At 41.6% G+C, this 20,495-nt stretch overlaps 3 protein-coding genes and 1 long non-coding RNA gene across 5 annotated transcripts; 3 read left to right on the forward strand and 1 right to left on the reverse strand.

The window, feature by feature from the left end:
• Positions 1-1,958: 1,958 nt before the first annotated feature.
• On the forward strand, positions 1,959-5,757 carry badb (BCL2 associated agonist of cell death b). The gene is made up of 4 exons (XM_030087953.1): positions 1,959-2,110; positions 2,726-2,872; positions 3,637-3,857; positions 3,970-5,757. The coding sequence occupies exons 2-4, from the start codon at positions 2,734-2,736 to the stop codon at positions 4,108-4,110; spliced, it is 501 nt and encodes a 166-aa protein (XP_029943813.1). The 5' UTR covers positions 1,959-2,110; positions 2,726-2,733; the 3' UTR covers positions 4,111-5,757.
• A 793-nt stretch (positions 5,758-6,550) lies between these two features.
• On the reverse strand, positions 6,551-9,276 carry LOC115385870 (uncharacterized oxidoreductase YtbE). Of its 2 annotated transcripts, none has more exons than XM_030087951.1 (6): positions 9,217-9,276; positions 8,262-8,558; positions 7,909-8,054; positions 7,512-7,651; positions 7,258-7,416; positions 6,551-7,174 (listed from the first exon to the last, which is right to left on the reverse strand). In XM_030087951.1, exons 2-6 carry the CDS (start codon positions 8,501-8,503, stop codon positions 6,995-6,997), a joined length of 867 nt encoding a protein of 288 aa, XP_029943811.1. In that variant the 5' UTR covers positions 8,504-8,558; positions 9,217-9,276; the 3' UTR covers positions 6,551-6,994. The 2 variants fall into 2 exon arrangements, with proteins under 2 accessions (XP_029943811.1, XP_029943812.1); XM_030087952.1 differs by having other exon boundaries at positions 8,262-8,562; positions 9,217-9,232.
• A 1,440-nt stretch (positions 9,277-10,716) lies between these two features.
• LOC115385889 (uncharacterized) lies at positions 10,717-11,871 on the forward strand. Its single transcript, XR_003931203.1, has 3 exons — positions 10,717-10,922; positions 11,034-11,109; positions 11,375-11,871. It is a non-coding gene; the product is annotated as an uncharacterized LOC115385889 (long non-coding RNA).
• Positions 11,872-11,881: 10 nt separating this feature from the next.
• On the forward strand, positions 11,882-15,098 carry LOC115385888 (altered inheritance of mitochondria protein 44-like). Its single transcript, XM_030087968.1, has 5 exons — positions 11,882-11,893; positions 12,194-12,336; positions 13,362-13,428; positions 14,317-14,450; positions 14,919-15,098. The coding sequence occupies exons 1-5, from the start codon at positions 11,885-11,887 to the stop codon at positions 14,980-14,982; spliced, it is 417 nt and encodes a 138-aa protein (XP_029943828.1). The 5' UTR covers positions 11,882-11,884; the 3' UTR covers positions 14,983-15,098.
• The last annotated feature ends 5,397 nt before the right edge of the window (positions 15,099-20,495 follow it).

Below are 20,495 nucleotides of genomic sequence, written 5' to 3' on the forward strand. Positions count from 1 at the left end.
CACCCCATATACAGCTACAAGGCTGTCTAAAAAAAAGAAGAGGTCTGGGTTCTTTCTTGAAGCAACAGACTGACAAAGACATCTGTACACAACAGAAATTTTTTGGAAATGAGAAAAAATGTATCCCCCCCTCCCACTGGCAATTCTTTGATTTTGCAATTTCCCTGGGCATCTACACTCTGACCAAAAAAATAACAAAAAAAAAAAAAATGTGATGCAACTGTTGGTCGGATTTTGCTCGCTTGTTCTCTCTCTCTCTCGCTCTCTCTCTCTTTTTTTTTTTTTTTTGTTTGCTAATCACAGCAACCTTTGACAGCAGAAGCTTGAAACTGGCCAAAGAGAGGGAAAAGCTGAAGCCATCAAAGCTCAGTTTGTTGTCCCACCACCCCACCTGCTGGTCAAAATAGGAAATTACAACTAACTGCAATTTTCCATACTGTAGAGAAGTTTTTTTTTTTTACCCACAGGAGCAAGTCAGACAATACAGTTTCATAGATCAGTTCCTGGATATATATTTTTAAAAATATTTGTATTTATTACAAATATAGTGCCTGTAAATAACAAGAACAAAACTGTCAATAGAATGGATAAGGGAGACAGCAAAAAAAGTTTCACAAGTCTTTCTGTCTTTGTGTGTGCCTACTAATTCATGTTTTATTGATTTTATTTGTTTAGATAATTTAATAATCTAGAGGAATAACATGCAGTTCGATATTGACTGCCAGATTAACATATTTACAGCACATATTTCAGTCTAAGTAAATTAACATAAATAACAGCTCCTATTTATGTTAACTATATATGAGTACAAACTTAAATGTCTTAGTTTGTTTGTTTATGTATTTATATTTACGTATATTAGTTCTTGCATTGAAACTTCACTTTAAAAATGGATGAAGGGAGGGAGACTTTGTGAACAATATTGCATGTAAAGAAAGTCTGAGTTTCTGTACTTCTATAGTTAGGATATATAGAATATATATTTTGCGTGTCAGTCACTGTATAAAACTGAATTGCTTGGGGCAGTTTTCGTCCAGTCGCAGCAGGGAAATGTACAAGAGTGCAATAGCAGCTAAACGCAATCTACAGCATTAAAATGATTTGCAATTCACAAACACTTTAAATATTTATATATATATATATATATATGTATATATATATATATATATATATATATATATATATATATATATATATATATATATATATTGCTAACTTTAATTTGATAACTTTATATTAAAATATGACAAAATTATAATTAAGGTGGACATTGCATTACAGAATAACAAGCAGGATCCAGTCACAAGTGGGTGGCGAGGGACTAAAATGACACATTCACAAAAGACAAAACGTTTTTTTTTTCATCGAAGAGAAGTCAAACTTATTTGACCATGCAATTCCCAAATAATACAAAAAGTTTTATAAATAGCATGCCATAACAACATTTTAATTTAAACTTTTACTTTTTTTGTTGTAGTGGTGCCGAGTATAACTTTAAAATATATTGATTATGGCAAAATCAAGTGATGAAATTGCTGTTATTTCAATATAAAGATGATTTTAGGAATATTTTCATATGCACATTTCAGTAAAACTCTTTCATGGCAGCATCACTGATAGCTCAGCCCTGGACAGGTCTCCAGTCCATCACAGGGAAAAATTTTAGACGAAATATTGTTATTAGTGAACTCGTGTTTACACTATGGGGGGAAAAACATGAACAGGAAGAACGTGCAAACCCAGTACAGAACGTCTCGGCTCGGAATCGAACAGACAACAGTCTGGATTTGAGATTAATGCATTGATTGTCAAAACAAAAAACAGATGATGGGCAGAAGTTGTACCTGCATCCGCGTGGAAAGCCGCTGCGCGCGCGTCCGACACGTTACGGTAAAAAGCGGAGGCAAACAAAAAGCCCCGCCCGGCCCAGTCCTAGCTCGCAACAGTGACGTCAGCGCGCCGCGGCGGAGCAGTGACGCTCTGCGATTGGGTGAGCGCGAGGCTAAAGTGTATTGTACAGTAAAAAGAGAAGAACAACAACAGCTGCGGCCGCATGAGGCTAACAACACACTCTCTCGCACTTTTCGGCCGCGCACTGTGAAGATTTCGGGTAAGGAAACTTGTTTTCGCCGGGTTTCGTTTCAGCGCGCGACGCTTGGCTGGAATTGGCCGCCGCGGCTTCCGCCCTGTAGGAAGTTTCTTTTGTCCTCTTCAGTCAACAACAAACAAAACAAGCGAGTCGGCGAGGTGACCGGGAGAGAGCCCGCGTTCCTTCTGCTTCACCGACACTGTAACAAACGTTCCGTGCCCGCGTTCAATGAGATGATGTGTGCGTGCTGCTAAAACGAGACGGTTATCAGAGAAATACCTTTGGACTGGCGAACACCGGGGGAACGAGAGGCTGCTGGGTGTGTTACACAGGTGGCTGGATCACACTCACAATGGACGATGCCATTTTATGACTCTTGATAAACTTCCTGATGTGTTGATTGCCATTAAAATGGCAGAAACGTTGTGATGTCGTGACTTCGTGCACCTTAAACATGATAAATAGAGGTTTTTATTCATTGAAAGTGCAATCATGTCTGTGATCAGCCTGTCTTGTTAGTTAAAGCTGAGAGTTCAAACCAGGTCAATGGTGCTCCTGACAATATTGTGCGTGCAATCACTGAGGGATGCACTGTCCGTTTCTGTTGTAATGTTTATCTCACTCTTTTCTTTACAGATGTTAAGATGGCTGCAAAGTTCTCAATTTCAGACAGTGAGTCCGAGCCATCCGAGGAGGTAGAAGAGGAAGAAACCAACGAAACACCAGCAGATCAGCGTGTCCGTCGGCGTCTTGACCTCAGCTTAAATGAATTCAACCTGACAGGTAAGAAGGAAAAAAAAAAGCACAGTATCTGTTCCTCTCAGCACATCTTCTTGCATGATGTACGGTGCTGTTTCTACTCACTTTCATTCAAACTTGATTCATCTGCTAAATTGTCACCATCTCAATAATCAATTGTGACTTTATTAATTCAAGTTGTGGCACTTGTGTGTCACCTTATCCTAACAATATCTGAGTTTCCCCTGACAGGAATAGGGTTTGATTCAAAGTAGTTTAAAAAACATAAATAAATTCAATTTACATATCAAAGCAGAGCTGAGCTCATTGCCTCATTTTGAAGTCTAAGCTTTGCAAACATTTGTTTCTTTCTCTTTTAGATTCAATTTGCAAGACAAAATGGTGAACCTTCGTAGCATTTTGTGTCAGTTTACACAACCGTGGTGCTTGGAGTCACTGAAAAGTTAACTTTTTGCACACTGCAGTCATAGTAAATAGTTTTGAGTACGTCCAACAAGGATTCATTCATGAGAATGAATGTGGTGTGTGCCAGCCACTCTTGAATTGAGACACAGGGCCTATATCTATCAAGCTACAATGAAATTGCTGTTTTAGTGAGCTGGATTAATTTTGCATGAAAAACTGTTCTATTCAGTGGTGTAACTGGGATGCATTTTTATGCTTCCTGTGTTTTTAATCAGATCATTTCCTGTGAATGAAACTAAAATCTCTACCTTGATTTTCATGTTGATCTTTATGCCTGCTTGACACATTGACAATCCTTTCTTTTCCTTTCCTTTCCTGTGTAGCGACTGGTCGGATCAGGCTTAACTCGGAGTCAATCGCTTCCACAGTCTCCAGAGACGAGGAGCTCCAGGCCAGGGCCGAAGAGGAGGTGGGCACACCCACAGAGGGCGCTCCGTTCAGGGGGCGGTCAAAGTCGGCTCCCCCGGCCCTGTGGGCCGCCAAGAAGTACGGCCAGAGGCTTCGAAGGATGAGTGATGAATTCGACAGTTTGCTGGATAAAGGGGTGAGAATAAATTAATGATCAGGGGGAAAAAAATACATCCATACTCTTTGTTGTTTTCTGGCTGTGTGACCACCTGGTTTTAAACTTCCTGCTGTTCCTCTTTGCCCTGCAGGAGATGAAGAAGTTGAGGAATCCAGGCCAAGCCAGACAGATTCACCACTCTAGAAGCTGGTGGAGCTACCTCTTCAGCCACCAGGAGACCGAGGGCGAGAACAACCACCACGAAAACCACAGCCATGACCGCACCGAGTAGAGACGGACGCCGAGCGTGAGCTTCGGAGCGAGAAGACGGCAGCGAGGACGCCGAGGGAACAATGAAGACCAGAACAATGTAACCTGTTATGGAGGGGAAGAAAAAAGGAAGAACAAAAAAAGAACAATCCAAACTCAAAGACATGCTGAAGACCTGAATATGTCATTTTTCTACATCATTGGTAACTACGTTTAGGTAAATTTTATTTGTATTTGTATTGATTGTGATGTAACCAATATTGTTGGGGCAGCCCATTGTGCTATGGTAAAAGTTGGTCAGGCATGAGGACGGACTGTTGAAATACTGAGCGGATAGAACAGACACAGTCTCTGTCTAAAGAAAAAAAATACAGGTATGTATAGTTCTGTACTGTAGAGGAGGGCAATCAGTTTAAGAGACCCAGCATTTCGTCGTCTCTCGCATCAACACTATGCAACATGCGGTAGATGGGGAGATAAATGGACTGAAAACGCCCGACAATCGAAGCTCCTTCCTTGGCATCAGCAGGGTCTTCGCGTTAACCGGAGGCTCTTTCGGCTCCAAATGTTTGTGCCTGACGGGCTCCTGAAGATCAGCGTGTGCCAAAACAATCAACGCAGTTTTGAAGAGCAAAGATAGGAAGGACTTTTCAAAAGCGGTCAACTTCAATCCTTTATTCATCTTCCCTTTCTGCTACTTTACAAACCGATACCACTTCAAACAACTGTACTCAACTAACAGTAACTGCTTTACTTGTGAAATTTATCAAAAAGGACAATCTCTGATGATCCAGAAATATCTTTTTGTAAAACTTCAGGGTTAGATTATAGCTGATGACATTAAACATACGTATAAAAGCACAAACCAATATAAATCTATCTTTATAAATCCTTGGATGAGCAAAAAAAAAAAAAAAAAAAACTTTGAATTTTATGTGTAAATATGTTGATATTTTATCAAATAGTGCAAGCTGGGCGTGCTAAGCAGAGGCAGTTCTGCCAGAATTCTATATACAAGATTTTCATGCTGTTTCATAAGCTTCAGCAGCTGAGCAATAGGCAGTGTACAATCCATGGCTGTTCTGACAAACGTGACTGCACACATGAACACGGTAGTATTTACGGTGGGCAGGGAGAGATTAACTGCTGTACAAGGAGCCAGCTCACTAGCCTTTGGTCTCATTTACTACATTTAGATCTGGGGAATCCAGTCACATCCAAACACAACAGTGTGACTGTTTGAATCGACAAATCAGTTTCTTGTTGTGTAGGACTCCCCCCCCCCCCCCCCCCCCCCCCCCCCCCCCCCCCCCCCTCTTTATTAGGATGTGACTAACATGAGACCTTAAGCAGGCTGAGTTTTGACTGTAGAAGCTCTGAACTGATGCTACACTTGCCATTTGTGTTATTATTCGGCACATACCATATACGACCTTTATGGAAGTCGGCATTAAATAGTGCGATCAGAACTTCTGTGCAACTTGGCAAACACGATTAGGCTGTGACTTGTTTTATGAGTATGTGATTATTGAAAATGGTAAAAGGTTTGTTCTACTCGTGTCTTATTCTCTTCCACTCGACTGGTAGGGTCGAACTGTGAAGTGCTCACATGTGCAGGCTAACGGGGGCTGCATTTGTATCGTCTTGATGCTAAAATTTAGGCTTTTTTTTATCTATATATCTTTATAACTTTTTCTCAACTTGATTTTAAAGCAGAGTCCCAGACAATTTGATCGGTGCTTCAATACTGATTGTGCTTTATCGACATAATGAACTGATATCACATTTCTTACTGATGTAAACAGAGTTAGAAGTTAAACATGCAGTAGTTCTGTTTAGTGCATTGAAACAAGTCACTCCTCCTGCAACACAAGTAGTAGATGAATCGGCTGGTTTGGGATGTATGCACGGTGTTGAGCCTGACGCCAGTTATGAACGCTTTACTCTCCTACAACTGAACTTCAGCTAACATTGAGCATAATATTGTGACGAGCTGCCTTGATCTCGCTGTAACCTGTGACGTGGAGTCACGTAGCCAGCCTTCTGTCCGTATATCCAGTTACCGCCTTAAAAACTTCACTGCTCGCCGTCTCGCGATTTACTCGGGAAAAACAAAAAAAAGCACAATAGACGTACGTGGAGGAGCGCTTGCTTGTCACAACTGTGAGGAAAAAGGTTCAAATGACTTGTGTAGATTTCAAAAGGGTCATGTTATGGTTAGGACTTTTGACATTTATGGCAGCGAACAACACCTGGAGGTCTGCAGCCATTCTGTAGTATTACTTGAATCTGGAGTGGAGAAAATTTCATTTTGATTTTTTTCAGTTTTTAATGACTTTTGTAAATGTATTTTCTCTACAGCTGTGAAACCTCTGGTATATGCTGTCCTGAATAAATTTTAAGAGTGGTTTTAAACGGACTGTGTGGATTTTGACTCTGTACAAAATACAATCAGGAGGCTTTAAAGGTTTCAAAGATTTAGTTTGGCAAACAGAAGAAAGCAAAGATAATCCAGGATATGGCAGTGAAAATAAAAAAAAATGGCAAATGAACAAACCTGTGAACAGAAAAAAGTGAATCCTAAGTGAAAGGCTTTTGTTGTCACAATGGCATGCATGTAGCAAAACTTGCTTTATGTCCTTAGGCGTCCATTATTTTCAGGCTGTACAGTATGTACCGCACTGTATTTGGCACATCACAAGAGACAGTGCAGAATGAATATGCACATACTCTGCAAGATTTTAGCTAAAATTCCATCATCAGTCGCTTGGTAGGCCATTGTCGGGGACATCTGCAGATTACTTGAGACAAAACTTTAAAAAACAAAGCTCCTTTTGCGTCCTGTGACTTCAGTCAGCGCAGAACATCACATTTCAGTAAAGAATTTGTGTTCCAAAGCTGAAGTTTCATGCAACTTCTGAAGGATCCCAGCAATATCTGTGGCCGCAGTCTAAGGCCGACAGTCTGTCCATGTCAGTCTGGCTCAGACTGAAGTCGAAGATTTGGGCGTTCCCCTGTATTCTGTCGGGACTTGAAGACTTGGGGAGGGTCGGGACGCCTTGTTGCACTGCCCAGCGTAGCAGAACCTGGAGAGGAGTGAAGCGCCCACACGTTTGTGAATTGTTTCCGGTTCATCAAACAAAATCAGCACTCTGTCTGGTTTTTTCACCTGCGCAGGTGTTCGTTCGCAGGTCTTTGCAACCTCCATGACCACGGGATTGGCGGTCAATTCTCCTCTACCAAGCGAGGAGTAAGACTGGAAACACACGCCATACTCCTCACAGACTCGCCTCAGCTCCGTCTGGCACAGCTGTGGGTGAAACTCCACCTGAAGACGAGAAGCACCCACAAATGCATATGAGACAGCACCGATAACAAAGCGTCTTTATCTTACTTTTTCTTAGTGAATATCTTGCATTGTACCTGAAGGACAGCAGGAGGGATTTTGCAGCTCTGCATTAGTTCTTTCATGTGTGCTGGCGTATAGTTGGACACACCTATGGCCTTCAGCTTGCCCTGAGCGTGAAGCTCCTCCAGTGTGGCCCAACTCAGAGCTCGATTGCCTGCGATACAAAATTAATTAGGCATTGAATTTTCACCGTTACTTAAGAACTGCAACTTTGCAGAGTAGAAATGTGAAACGACAGCTCAAATTTTTATCTCCTGATCAGCAGTGGATTAATTCATCAATGATTCAAAGGTCTTGGCAAAAAGGAAAGAGTTGTTGTGATTGTGCTACATTCATTTACTAAAACAAACCTTTCGGCTATACAGACAGATCTGTTTCTGATTGAAATCAAAGACGTAATTTGAGGTCTACCCGGGTTGCGCTGGTCAGAAACTGCGAGACTCTGTGTTCCAGGCCAGTGGATCAGGTAGAGGTCGATGTAACCCAAGTCCAGCTGAGACAGGCTGTGAAGAGCACCCTCCATAGCCCTCTCACCCTGATCCTTAGGGCCAAGCTTACTGCATCAAGAAGGAGAGACTGAACAAATTATCAAAAGAATTATACAACCCGGAAAGTCAGAAGCTGTTTGCATTGTTGGTTTTTCCTGTAGTAAGAAACATCATTCCAAAATAACATTTTTAAATACATATCTATGTTGTGGCAAGCATATCTGCAATAATCTTGAAACAAGACCTGTAACAAAAAAGTGGAAGGTTGTCCGTCACCTGGTTATGAATACATCCTCTCTGGTCAAGCCATATTTGGGCAGCAGCTCCCGCAAAGCTCGACCTAAATCAGCTTCATTCCGGTAAACAGCCGCACTGTCAAAGGCCCGGTAACCAGCAGCCAGGGCAGCGTCCACAGCACAGCGAACGACTTCAGAGCCTTGCAGCTTGTAGGTCCCCAAACCCAGGAGGGGCATCTGAACCCCTGTGTTCAGAGTAACAGAAGGACTGGAGGAGGACATCTGGTCTGTCAGGTGCTTTTTTTCCCCACTGTGCAAGCTGAATGGACTCTGTGATCTTCCTCAACAAGTCACACAAGGACAAAAAGTTTAGTGAACATCATTAAACTGTAACTGATTTTCTATCAAGATGATGAGCTGCAAAATAGAGAATGCAGGTAGTATTCCATTTTTCCCTATAACACTCATCTGATTTATGATTGGATAAGTGACCTTTTCCTTTTCAATTCAAGCAATATTAAATATAGAAATATTAAACACAATAAATAAAAAACTGCATGCAAATCACTGATGTTATGTGAAAAATGACTGAACCGGCACAGTTGTATTAATCAATGTCCCACTGCTTTCTCATTTTAAAAGGAGTAATAACGTTATCTCTGCCACGCTCACTCAAACAAGGGCTCGCGAGCGCGAGACGGTTTTACGTTGAAACGTCACAATAGAACGCTGATAAGAAAAACGGAACATCGTGCACAGAACAGGCGTCGTGACGTTATTTAGAACACCGGACCAGCACAAACACAATAGACGTGACGCTGACGTACACCAGCGTGAAAATTCCACGTTACGAGTCGCGTGCTAAAGGTAGAAAGCAGATGTTTTCCCGTGGTAAATGTATTCACCGCCACTTTTATAGTCGTCTAAGGTCAAGCTCTTTCGATGGAGATGTGCGGAGAAAAACTTCAAACTTGAGAAAATAAAAAAACAAACACCTCTGACTCTTCTGCAGTGTCCACCGGCATTCGCGGCACGCCGGTCAGCTGACAGTCATGTGATCAGTTGGGCGGGGTTTTTTGCGGTCACCATAGTAATATCTGCTCCAACACAGCTGATTGGATGAGGGTTCGGCGAATCACAGAAGGTGAAAAGACCAAAAGGCTGGACTTGTGCGTGTTCAGCGAATCAGAAGGCAGCACTTGGTTTGAGTGACAGACTCGATTTTAACTGTTGAAGTTCTGTTGCAGGGCAAGATTTTGCAGTGAAGGAGCACGGGACATGGACGGAGCTGCTTCTTTTTGTCGACTTTACGGTAATTTGAAGAGTTAAGTGGGAAGGAACTTTAAATTGTTTTATTAGAATCACTTTCTGTATTTGTTTGTTTATTTATTTAAATAAGGGAATAGGAATAGCTACCTACCAAAATAATAGCAAAGACTAACAGCATTAAAGAGATTGGAAAGAAGCACGTTTAATTATTTTCCAATTTGTGCCCTAAAGGCCCTTTCGTTCTTTTCGTGTGTCCAATTGAGTTAATCAACAGTTAAATAACATTACCATTTTTTATATTTCTCAAACCATTTTAGATCCAGCCATGCCACTGCAGCCATTCGTCTTCCCTCTCCCAGAAACTCGACTTCTCAATGCCAATGGGCTCATCTACAAGTTCAAGATCAGGCCAGGCAATACCTACAGGCAAGGCAGAAATTGGTGTCCACTGGTAAATTATGTATACTGCCTTCCATTTTGTGGCCAGAGAAAGATAAATATGGTTTCCAGTTCCCAAGGCAACATCGCCAACTAATGAGGGCAAATCCCAAATTGTACTGGTGTGTTTGTTTTTCTTTTGTCAGATTTTCCATATTATTACTGTGCAGCATTAATGATTATCCTGATAATTCAGTTTAATTAAAAAAAAGCAAAAAGCAAAATCAAAAGTGGCTGAATGGAATCACCTTGAGTCCACAGTCCAAACAGGCTGTGATTGGTTCAAGAAAAACTTAGCTACACTGCCATCCTTTGATACTTCTCTTTTTTAAAGTGCATTTCCTAAATCTAAAGTAAACTTGCGGTACAGCTTTAGCTGGCATAGATGCCAGAGAAACATCACTGAGGTTGTGTTGCACCATTAGTGTGAAATCTCCTTCTCTCCTGACTCTGTATTTCCAAGCTCTTTAAAATATTCTTCAACTTCAACAAATCTTCCGGGGAGACGGCAGAGCCTCAGGCAAAGGAGGAACCATTGATACTGTTTCAGTCTTTAAACTCCTTTCTATTTAAAATCACCTCCCATGACGGCCACTATTACACGCCCTGATGTGTGTTTCCTAAGTTTGTGTTGACGTTTCTTTTCATCCGTGGGGGAAGAGGATCTAAGGCTCCACAGGATCTGTCTTCCTGTAGAATAAAACTGAGCTGTAAGAAAAAAACTTCATTGTGAGTAAAGAAGACTCCTTTTTTTAGTCTAAATTGTACTTAATGTTTGGCACTTGAAACTCAGCAGGATGGTGGAATCTGCAATCATAAAGAATGACCTACAATTGATATACATACATATTGACCGGTGCTTTAAGTGCAGTGTATTTTAATCAGAATTAATTGCTCTCATATCTGGAATGTGGTTCATGTATAGGACTTTTATTTTTATTTAATCAGGTGTGTCGATTTCAAGTGTGAAGACAGCTTCCATGAGGAATTTGAGGTAAGTATGCACCTGCTCACCTTCACTTAGGTGATTTTGTTTGATTGTTCAAGTTGTTTTTTTCAGAGTGATGTTAATATGCACAGTCAACGCTGCATCTTTTTGTTCCAGGAAATAGTCCGGACCGTTCTTGGCAACTTGAACAATCTCATGCCCTTCTTCTCCACCCACTTCACTGTCTATCCATGTATCCTTGACATTAGTTTGTCCATCTGTCACCATGACGGTAAACGCTGTGACGGTGTCAGTGTTTAGCATACAATAAAAATACTAACAAAAAACCACATATTCCAATAATGTGAGTGTTTATTAAGTGTGACTTCCACCACTGGTAAACTTAATGCTGTGAACAAACAAGCGGCACTGAAATCAAAACTTCTTCAGCAGAGGCAACACTGACCTGTCAGTTATTGAACTGGAGTTGTTTGTTCTGTCTGAACTGTGCCCATCAGATAAGAAGCCATGGAGGAATTTCACTGAACCCGGCCTCACCAGGCAGAGAGTCTATCCTCACGTTCTTGTCCTCTACCTGGAAGGAAACGGTGATAATGAGCCAGAATTAGCGGAACACCTGAAAGGACGGCATGCCCTCAGCCATTCAGACACAAGGCCCCAGGCAACGACGATCCAATCTGCTGCAGAAGCTATTTTAAACTTAACAAGCTGTATTGTGTTTTAGGACATTAAGGTCGTCTCGATTTCTTATCAAGACAATCAGACGAAGAGTGGCTTCACAGGGGAAAACTTTTGATTATAAGTATCAGCATGGCAGAATCAGCTCCCTCTAATTGGCTGAGGAGTTAAATGCTTGTTTTCAGGTTTTGAAGCGAGTCCTGCTGTGATATTAAACTGTGCTTGTGAATTTCGATTGGAAAAAAATGGCATACCCATAAGGCCCTGCACCAGCATGGTGCCTTCTCTCACATTCACACTGATTTTTTTTTTTTCTTTCAGGGATCCAAATGGAGAATGTAAGTTGTTTTTTATAATACATTACAAAGCCAAACTGTTTTGTCTGATTTGTTCTTTTCTGCTAACAGCTCCTACACGCTGCATATTTAGAGTAACATATGCACACAGTTTAATGCACAACATTTGAGATAATGTTTTAGTACACTCAGTCAGGTTATAGATGCCCACTTTGAAGCTTTGTTGTTATACATGCACTGTATATATGCATGATTTTACATAGCTTTAACTTAAAGTACAGCACAATAATAAAATACGACAAAACCAAGCTCCTGTAATGGCTGTAGTTTGCTCTTCTGCAGAGGAAAAAGGTTCCTTGCCGTGAACCTTTTTCATGTGCGCCGAAGCCAAAGCGTTGTAGGACAGACTCGCCACTAGAGGAGGCCATACTAAAGGACTTGGCAGAAGACATGGAGGCCAGGCGCAGCACGCCATCTCCGACTGGGTGAGTCTCCCTCCCTTCAGTCAACCATCCATGACTGCATTGACTCACAGTGACTGAATAACTGTCTTTATCTTGAGGTTTGAAGCATAGAGAAAATGTTAATCAATAAAATAAAATATTCTGAAGATTAAACCAGGACCTTTCTTGCTGCGAGGCAGTTGTGGTTTCACTGAATTGTCCATTAGCCACCTATCTCCATTCAATAACAGTGATCATTGAAGTAGTTAATAGTTATCAGTAATTGTCTGCAATGAGTGTGTGATTCTTTGCTTCATACACACTCCACGCTAAACTGGTTCATGCGGTGATCAAACAGACGAGAGGTCAAGGGGCGCTGCCTGTACTCTGTTAGTCAAATCATCAGGGTACAAATTATGTTGAAAGCACACACACACACACACACACACACGCACAAGTTTTGTTAACTAAATGGACTTTCAGATCTTGTGCTCCACAGTCACTTACACACAAATTGTGTAAACGCCCAGCAAACAGCAGACCCTGAAGCGTCAGGAAGTCAGATCTCACTTTGAATTAAATCCACCACAATCACTGTTACAGGACATTCTGACAGAGGTGCTCCACAATAACGAAACACTGAAGCTCAGATTACAAACAAAAAGGCGCAATTATTGTATGAAGTGAACACCACAACATCAACATGTCATTATATCTTCACTTTTTTTGCAGAGTTCCTTAACACACTGGTCCATGAGTGATGACATTTGTGTCTACCTGAGAGCCTAGAGCGACAGGTGGTGTTCTTTTCTGTTAAACCTGCTGGAAAAATGGGAGCAGACAACTCAAGAGAACAAGTGTGAACGCAGAACAAACAAAGATGATGACAGCTGTTATTTCTTCTCGACCATCATTTTTGCTCTGGTGTCCTAAACTATTTCCCTGTCAGAAGAGAGCATCAGGCACTGAACTGATGGCTGGAGGTCTTCGGAGGTCATACGCAGTGCTTATAGATCTCACATGTGCAACCGTTCCTAATGAAGGCAACTGTTGTGTCTCATCTACAGCAAGGCGGACGTGAGGAATAAACACGAGGAAGGAGAGGTCACAGAAGATCCAGCACACGCGGCCAAGGTGCTTCTCTCGAGCTGTTGTTACTCCGAACATTTAACCCATTTGTCACAGCGCTCTACATCACATTAAAGACTCAGTCATTTCAGCCCGCAGTTGTTTAAAAATTATCTGATTCCAACAATTCATCTTCCAGCTTCCATCTCCTAACGCCTCTTCATTTCCTCCCCGGCACATCTTCAAACACACACACTCACACACACTCGCTCTCGCAGCATCTCTGTCTTTATTGTAGCCCGGGGCTAACATTAGCGCAGACAGGTAGGATAACAAGTGTGATTAAGGTTAATAATAGCATTACATCAGACTGAGGGAGTGCAAGTTACTGTGGAACAGTGAGTGTGTTTCTGCTGATGTGCTCCGGTTTGATTAGCAACGTATCCCCAAAATTACACCCCCCTCCTCCCCCCTCCTCTCCCTGCTCCTCCACGGCCTTTCATCTCATCTCATCCTGTACTTTTTACACTTGTCCGCTTGGACGTTTTTCCACTTCTTCTCTCTTTATCTTTTTTTTTCCCCCTTCAGCCTTCGCTTCAAGTGGAAAAAATGATTTAAACTCGTTATGTCAGCTCACTGAGTTATTTATTTTCTTAACACCGAGAAGGAAGTGCCAATACAAGTTTGCGGGCTTTCAAAAGGATTAGGTCTGAACACTGAGATGATCTTTAGGTAATCCTTTGAAACGAGCCGTTCGTGCGTTACTAAATTCAAGCGGTGGATAGGAAGGATTTTTATAAGTGAGTCGTGATTCAGTGGTGTACTAGAAACACATTTATAACTCTGGATATGTGGACATTCTTCAAAAGCAACAGGTTGTTGCTTTCTGACAGAAATATCCACACATTGCTAGTAAAAGCACTTATTTATATGTTTTTTCATCTTCTCCTGCAGAAAACAACCAAAGGAGATGATAAAACTGAGGAGACAGGAAACATTGGAGATGAGGAGGAGGAGGACGAGGAAGAGGAGGAGGATGACGATGAAGAGACTCCTGTGAAGGGGGGATTTCTGACCCGCCTGGCCAGGTTGGTCTGACGGCCCGGGGTGCGTTAATGAGGTTCAGTTCAGGGCCGGTACGACAGCAAGCCATATTTTGTTTGGAAAGCGAACGTGGAAGCAGATCAGCGTGGAGCAGAGTCCACGCTCATTTCTTTGTGAGCGTGATTGACTTTTACACTCACAGGGAGAGACAGCAGCTGATTTGAGGAAACATCGTCAAAGATTAGAGTGGATCGGGGAAATCCAGCGGTTGCATTTCCAGAAATGACAATATTCCCGTGAAATATCCGTTGAGACAGACGCCAGATGTCCTTGGGCAGATCAAGGACCGACATGTTGAGCGAGCATGCCAAACAATCTTAACAGTTTAGTCATTTCATGCTGATAATTATATACAGTAGCGGCCATATGGAGGGAGCCCAACAGGCTTGTGCTGCAGAGATACAGTTCACCGAGACAGACTGTGAACGCTTCTGTATGTTTTCTCTTCGCAGCTACGTCTTCCCCTTCTCCCTGTTCTCCAGAAACCACAGCCGAGAAAGACACGGGGCTCCATGAAGACACTCTGATTCACTAAAAACACTTCTATAAATTCTGTTTTATGAGTGTTCAGACAGTACTTCTTTGTATTTTTCAGATTTTCCTTCTGGTTCTCTTATTTAACATTGAAATGTTCCCTGTTCTATAGAGATGGTCTTTTTTTTTTCACTTTTTCAAATGCAGCTTTCCATACAGATAAATACATGCTATTGCTTGTTCCCTTCATGGTTTTCTTTGTGGTCTTTCGTTGTTTTATATCATTCTGTGTTTGATTGCTGTTGATTTACTTGTAATTTTGTGTGTAAAGACATTGAATCCAACAATAGGAAGGCGGCATGTCGCTGTGGGTCGGTGGAGTAAAGCATGAACACCAGATCATACATGTGAAGCACATCCTCGCTCAGGATGATTCCTCGGTGCTCACTTCAACTGCTTTCATATAAAAGTAGCATAAAATATGAATAAAAACTTTATTGAGACTTTAAGCTTCAGACTAAGAGTATTAGGTCATAAACGAATCCTCATGTCTTTATCTTAAAGTGCTTTTTATGCCCTCGTTTTAATAGCGATGGACAGTTTGCTTCTCGCTGCAGAATCTGTCCGAATGCTCATTCCACACAAGCACAGGTGGAGATTTATCTGGGTTTAAGTTTATTTCAGATACTTTCTTTTATTTACTTATGCAATGTAATTTTTTTTAACTTAATTCTTCATTAGACGGAGCTCGAGTTATGATTTAAACTCACATTTCTTTGTGTGTGTGTGTGTGTGCTCACACATTACGCTTCACAGGAGATGATCACCTTGTGGAAACTCCACTTTCCTCCTGTCAATCTGAATTAGTTAAGTGTTTGGTGTGTGTGTGTCTGTGAGTGTGTGTGTGTGTGTCCTGAGCATATCAACGTTTACAGCTGTTACCCACTCTTTGCAATGTGAGAATCTAAAAGAAAACCGAGACTACGTCCATATCGTTAAAGGACACGTGTCGTTGCGAGCAGACATGTGTTTCTTCACGGGGGTAAATGGGTCAACTTGACTCAAACATCGTCTTAGAAACAGGAAAACTTTGTCTAATCCTCTCCTCACATTGTCGCTGCGCCCACAATAACACACGTAATTTATCTTACACTCACATCTACTTACACATTTTGACCACATACACAATATCCTGTGAGACACACACAAACACACACATAGAAACTAACAATAACAGCCACACACAACTGCACCAACTGTGGTGCACACGCATACACACCATACGTTTATATACGGGCAGCCACATACGTGATCCACTGTCGTCGACACACACACTTCAACACCCACACAGATTAAAATAACAGGGCAGAAGTGGAAGCGGACACATTAATGATATTATAGTCATTCAAGACGCCACGGTTTCCATGGCAGCTGAAAACGATGGGGCCACGCGGCGATACAAACATCAGTCATCCACTGACTCACACCAGAGTAATGTGTGTGTGTGTGTGTGTGTGTGTGTGTATGTGTGTGAGCGTGTGTATGTCTCAGCTAAGTTCATTCACATTTCCCTCCTGACGACGCGCTGCAGCCCATTCAGATTTACACCTTCTCTCTCTGGTTGGCATGGAATCAGGAGAAACACACTCCGGACGTCCATCCGTACAGCATGTGGTCAATGCACGAAAGTGTGTGTGTGTGTGTGTGTGTGTGTGTGTGTGTGTGTGTGTGTGTGTGTGTGTATGTGTGTGTGTCTGGGTGTGGGTGATGATGTCACACATTCCGTTTTCCATTGACATAAATGGAGTGGGAATGTTTGGGGTAGAGGGGCCATAAGATGATAATTGTATTTTCTTTAGGTGTGTGCGCGTGTGTGTGTGTGTGTGTGTGTGTGTGTGTGTGTGTGTGTGTGCCCGTCTTGAATCGGTGATAAATACACTACGGTTTGCACTTGACAGTTTTTTGCTCTGAGATAAACTCACCACAAGCGCAATGATATATTACCACAATGTTATTTATTTCATCAATTCAGATGATTTAGTATAATATTGATCCCTATGTCCCTCACCATATAAGATTATCATTTTATTCAATCATAATGTGCCAATCAAATATTCAATCATTGAAAAATTTTCCTTCAAGAACCAGAATTTCCACCGTGTTTATTTAAACACATTCTTTATCACTTTTGAGATTTAATATCATTTACTCTAAAAAATGTAATTTTCTATTTTTTGACAAACTTAAAAAAATACATTAGTTTAGGAGGGTAATGACTGAATTTGATGGAATGATGAATTATAACAAAAATCACACATGTCACTACTTATAGAAAACAGAAAAGTATATAGGAGATGTGTATGTCACTGAGTTTCTATAAAATATTACCACTGACTTTTACTGTTTCAGCATTTTATACATTATCATTGTACATCTGCTTTAATAAGTGACAATTTGATCTTTTTTTGTTACCTTCATCAATTTTAAATACGGTATTTCTTTGTTTAATTTCCTGTATGTGCTCCAACAGGCATGATACTGAATTAACATTATAATGGTACCAAATTAGATCAATACTTTTTCAACAATATTATTGCCAGGTTCTTGTCAAAACAATACATTGCAGATTTTATAAGTTAGAATTAAAAAAGAGAGGACAACTGCACGAGTCAGCATCTTTTATTTGTGTATCAGTAGGTTTGTCTCACTGTGTGACGGTTCTGTTTGAGGAGGGTTTCTGTGCGGAGTTTGCATGTTCTTCCCAGGAGTTTCTTCCAGTGGTCTAGTTTCCTCCCCACAGTCCAAAACCATGCAGTAGGGATGAACTGGTATAAGCTGCACATATGTGTGCTTGTGTATATGTTATTAGTCCTGTGATGGGCTGGTGATCTGTCCAGGGTGTTTGAAGCCCTCAGCGCTCAGATCTTCCTCTGTGCTCCGTGATCCTGGTTTTAATAAAGCAGCATAAAAGTTGGATGGATGGATTTAGCATTTCAGTGGGTTTCGAATGCCTTGATGCTAAAACGAACCCGATATCCTCTCAGGAGACTTTAAAAATGACAGAAAAACCAAAACTATTGATGTAATCTTAGCAGGGGAACTTTAAATAGTGACCCCCCTCTCCTCTCTCTCTCGATGATGATGATGATGATGGAAGTTGCTGGTCCAGCAAGAAAGACATTTGTTCCCTCATCCTTAAATTCAATCTCTTGCAGAAACCCACCAAGAGAGAACCAAGAACAACCATTGCTGGAGCGATGGTCTGGCTGCTTGTGACCTTTTTGACATGTCACAGACGTGTCCAGACACTGATGCTACGAATCCAACTGATCATCTTCCAGTCTGCTGAAAAATGTCTTTAGCCGCTGCAGTTTGGTGAGTGTGGTTGCTAAGCTCGCTTTTTTTTTCAGTTCAAGACAAGGAAAGAAGAGAAGCAGAGACAGTCATCGTTCTCCACAATATACCTACCATGTACCAGACACACACACACACACACACACACACACACACACACACACACACACACACACACACACACAGCTGACCCAAAGCCACAATATCTTGTGACCCGACCCTGTCCTTCCTCCTGCAGCCACAGATGGAAAACCCAGCCCTGCTTTCAGTGGATGTGTGTGTGTGTGTGTGTGTGTGTGTGTGTGTTCTCGTATTTCTATCCTTGTCGGGGCCAAATGTCCCCACATGGATAGCAAAACGTGAAACGACGTGCCTTGTGGGGACCTTTTTCCGGTCCTAAGTAGGAGAAACAGTGTTTTCTTGACCATGTTGTTGTTACTGAAAAAAGTAAAAGTGCAAAAACATTTCTTTAGGGTTAGGCTTTGTTGTGGTGTGGGTTAGGGTTAGGGTAAGGGTCAGGGTTAGGGGCTAGACATGAATGGGAGTCAATGGAAGGTCCCCACAAGGATAGAAATACGAGACTGTGCGTGTGTGTGTGTGTGTGTGTGTGTGTGTGTGTGTGTGAGTGTGAGGTCTCCACTTCAGCTCAGTTTATGAGTTCATGTGTGTGAATCAACTGGCAGCCGAGGCCTGCAGTATTTTTTTCGTGTGTGTGTGTGTGCCCGTCTATGCATACATGCGAACTCGAGACGTGAGTGTGTGTGTTCTTACTGTTGTGGCGGGTGTGTTGATGGAAAACCTCTCCGGTTTTCCTGTGTGTCACAGCAGCGGACCCCTGAAGGCTTTTGAAAGCGGGGGAGTGTGAGGATGAGGATGAGGAGGGAAGGAGAGATGGCGACACCCCCCCCCAGGAGAAAGATACTTAGGCAAGAAGCTTCCCGTCAACCTTTCAGAGGATTTTTAGTATTGAGTTGTGCAGGTAGAAAGAAGAGGAGAAAGAGAGGAAGACGAAGAAAGGAGGATATCAACAAATACACACACACACACACACACACACACACACACACACACACACACACACACACACACACACACGCACACACTCGTCTAATTGTGGGTGTGTCCAAGGCTATAAGTGCCTTTGCTCTTACCTGTGTTGCTTATATCCCTGTATGAAGCTCATCACACTCACACACACACACACACATACACACACACCTGTCACAAGACACACCTGCTCTGCAGCCGAGGACTCTCAGCTTCAACGTCTTCAGGTAAGTCATCCCTCCTCTTTTTATGAGCACCACAAACTTCAGAGCATCATGCAGGGCATCAGTGAAATGTTGGGTGATTCTTACTGACTTTCTTCTTTGCACATGTTGGATTAATACCAAACTTGCAAAGTTCCACAAGGTTTTTCTTGAAATTCATATTTTGGCACTCAGATTCTGGTTAAATGATGTGTTTTTTGGTAATATGGCTGCATAATATAATATCAGTTTGCAATTTACATGCAGTGGGGAAAAAGTTTTGTTTTGTAAAGTTTTTGTGGAATTCACTTGAAATATCAAATCTGTATTTTGTTTGATAAAATTAAGATTTTTTTTTTTTAAATTGTTTTAATAATGGATAATACAGACTGATTTTTAATCAGTGCTTGTAATACTTTTCCCTGACAGTTATTTAATCTCAATATTTGTGAGACGAATGAGGAAACAAGTCTTGTCACATCATATTATCAGAAATATCTTCAGGGAGGATCAAATACATTTTTCATATAGGTTGTAGATAAGTCATAATCCTTTGCAAATTGTTAGAATCAACTCTTATTTCTAAATATTTTTCAATAAAAACCCTCAAAATGTGAGATTTTGCCCAGGAAAGATTCTCACACTTCTTTTTTTTCCCCCCGTATTCATGCATCATCCGTGATTAAACATTAACATTTTTCATTGGTTCTGTTCTCTACTTTACAAAAGAATTGAAAGAAGAAAAAAAAAAAGGAACACTGTTACTTTGTTTTCGGTGAGCTGCGTTGCCTGTGCTGGTGGTCCTCCCACCATCCTCCAGCAAAGCAGGGTGTAACATTTGACCACTTTCCCTCAAAGACACAGTAAAGCTCCAGGCGTGGAAACCCCTCGTCGGAGGGAAAGAGCCCCGTCACCCCGACACCTGACACAGGGGTTAATGGCTTCACAAAC

The sequence above is a fragment of the Salarias fasciatus genome, chromosome 3 (assembly GCF_902148845.1).
Source record: "Salarias fasciatus chromosome 3, fSalaFa1.1, whole genome shotgun sequence".
Taxonomy (NCBI): Eukaryota; Metazoa; Chordata; class Actinopteri; order Blenniiformes; family Blenniidae; genus Salarias; species Salarias fasciatus.

Bases quoted from the DNA above. Each gene is read 5' to 3' on its own strand.
- badb (XM_030087953.1), top strand. From the start codon at position 2,734: ATGGCTGCAAAGTTCTCAATTTCAGACAGTGAGTCCGAGCCATCCGAG. The intron at 2,873-3,636 runs GTAAGAAGGAAA...TTTCCTGTGTAG, and splicing joins AAATGAATTCAACCTGACAG to CGACTGGTCGGATCAGGCTT. The intron at 3,858-3,969 runs GTGAGAATAAAT...TTTGCCCTGCAG, and splicing joins ACAGTTTGCTGGATAAAGGG to GAGATGAAGAAGTTGAGGAA.
- LOC115385870 (XM_030087951.1), bottom strand. From the start codon at position 8,503: ATGTCCTCCTCCAGTCCTTCTGTTACTCTGAACACAGGGGTTCAGATG. The intron at 7,652-7,908 runs GTAGACCTCAAA...TTTGTATCGCAG, and splicing joins TTCTGACCAGCGCAACCCGG to GCAATCGAGCTCTGAGTTGG. The intron at 7,175-7,257 runs GTGAAAAAACCA...ACTCCTCTCCAG, and splicing joins GCGAACGAACACCTGCGCAG to GTTCTGCTACGCTGGGCAGT.
- LOC115385888 (XM_030087968.1), top strand. The intron at 13,429-14,316 runs GTGCTTCTCTCG...CTTCTCCTGCAG, and splicing joins ATCCAGCACACGCGGCCAAG to AAAACAACCAAAGGAGATGA. The intron at 14,451-14,918 runs GTTGGTCTGACG...TTCTCTTCGCAG, and splicing joins TTTCTGACCCGCCTGGCCAG to CTACGTCTTCCCCTTCTCCC.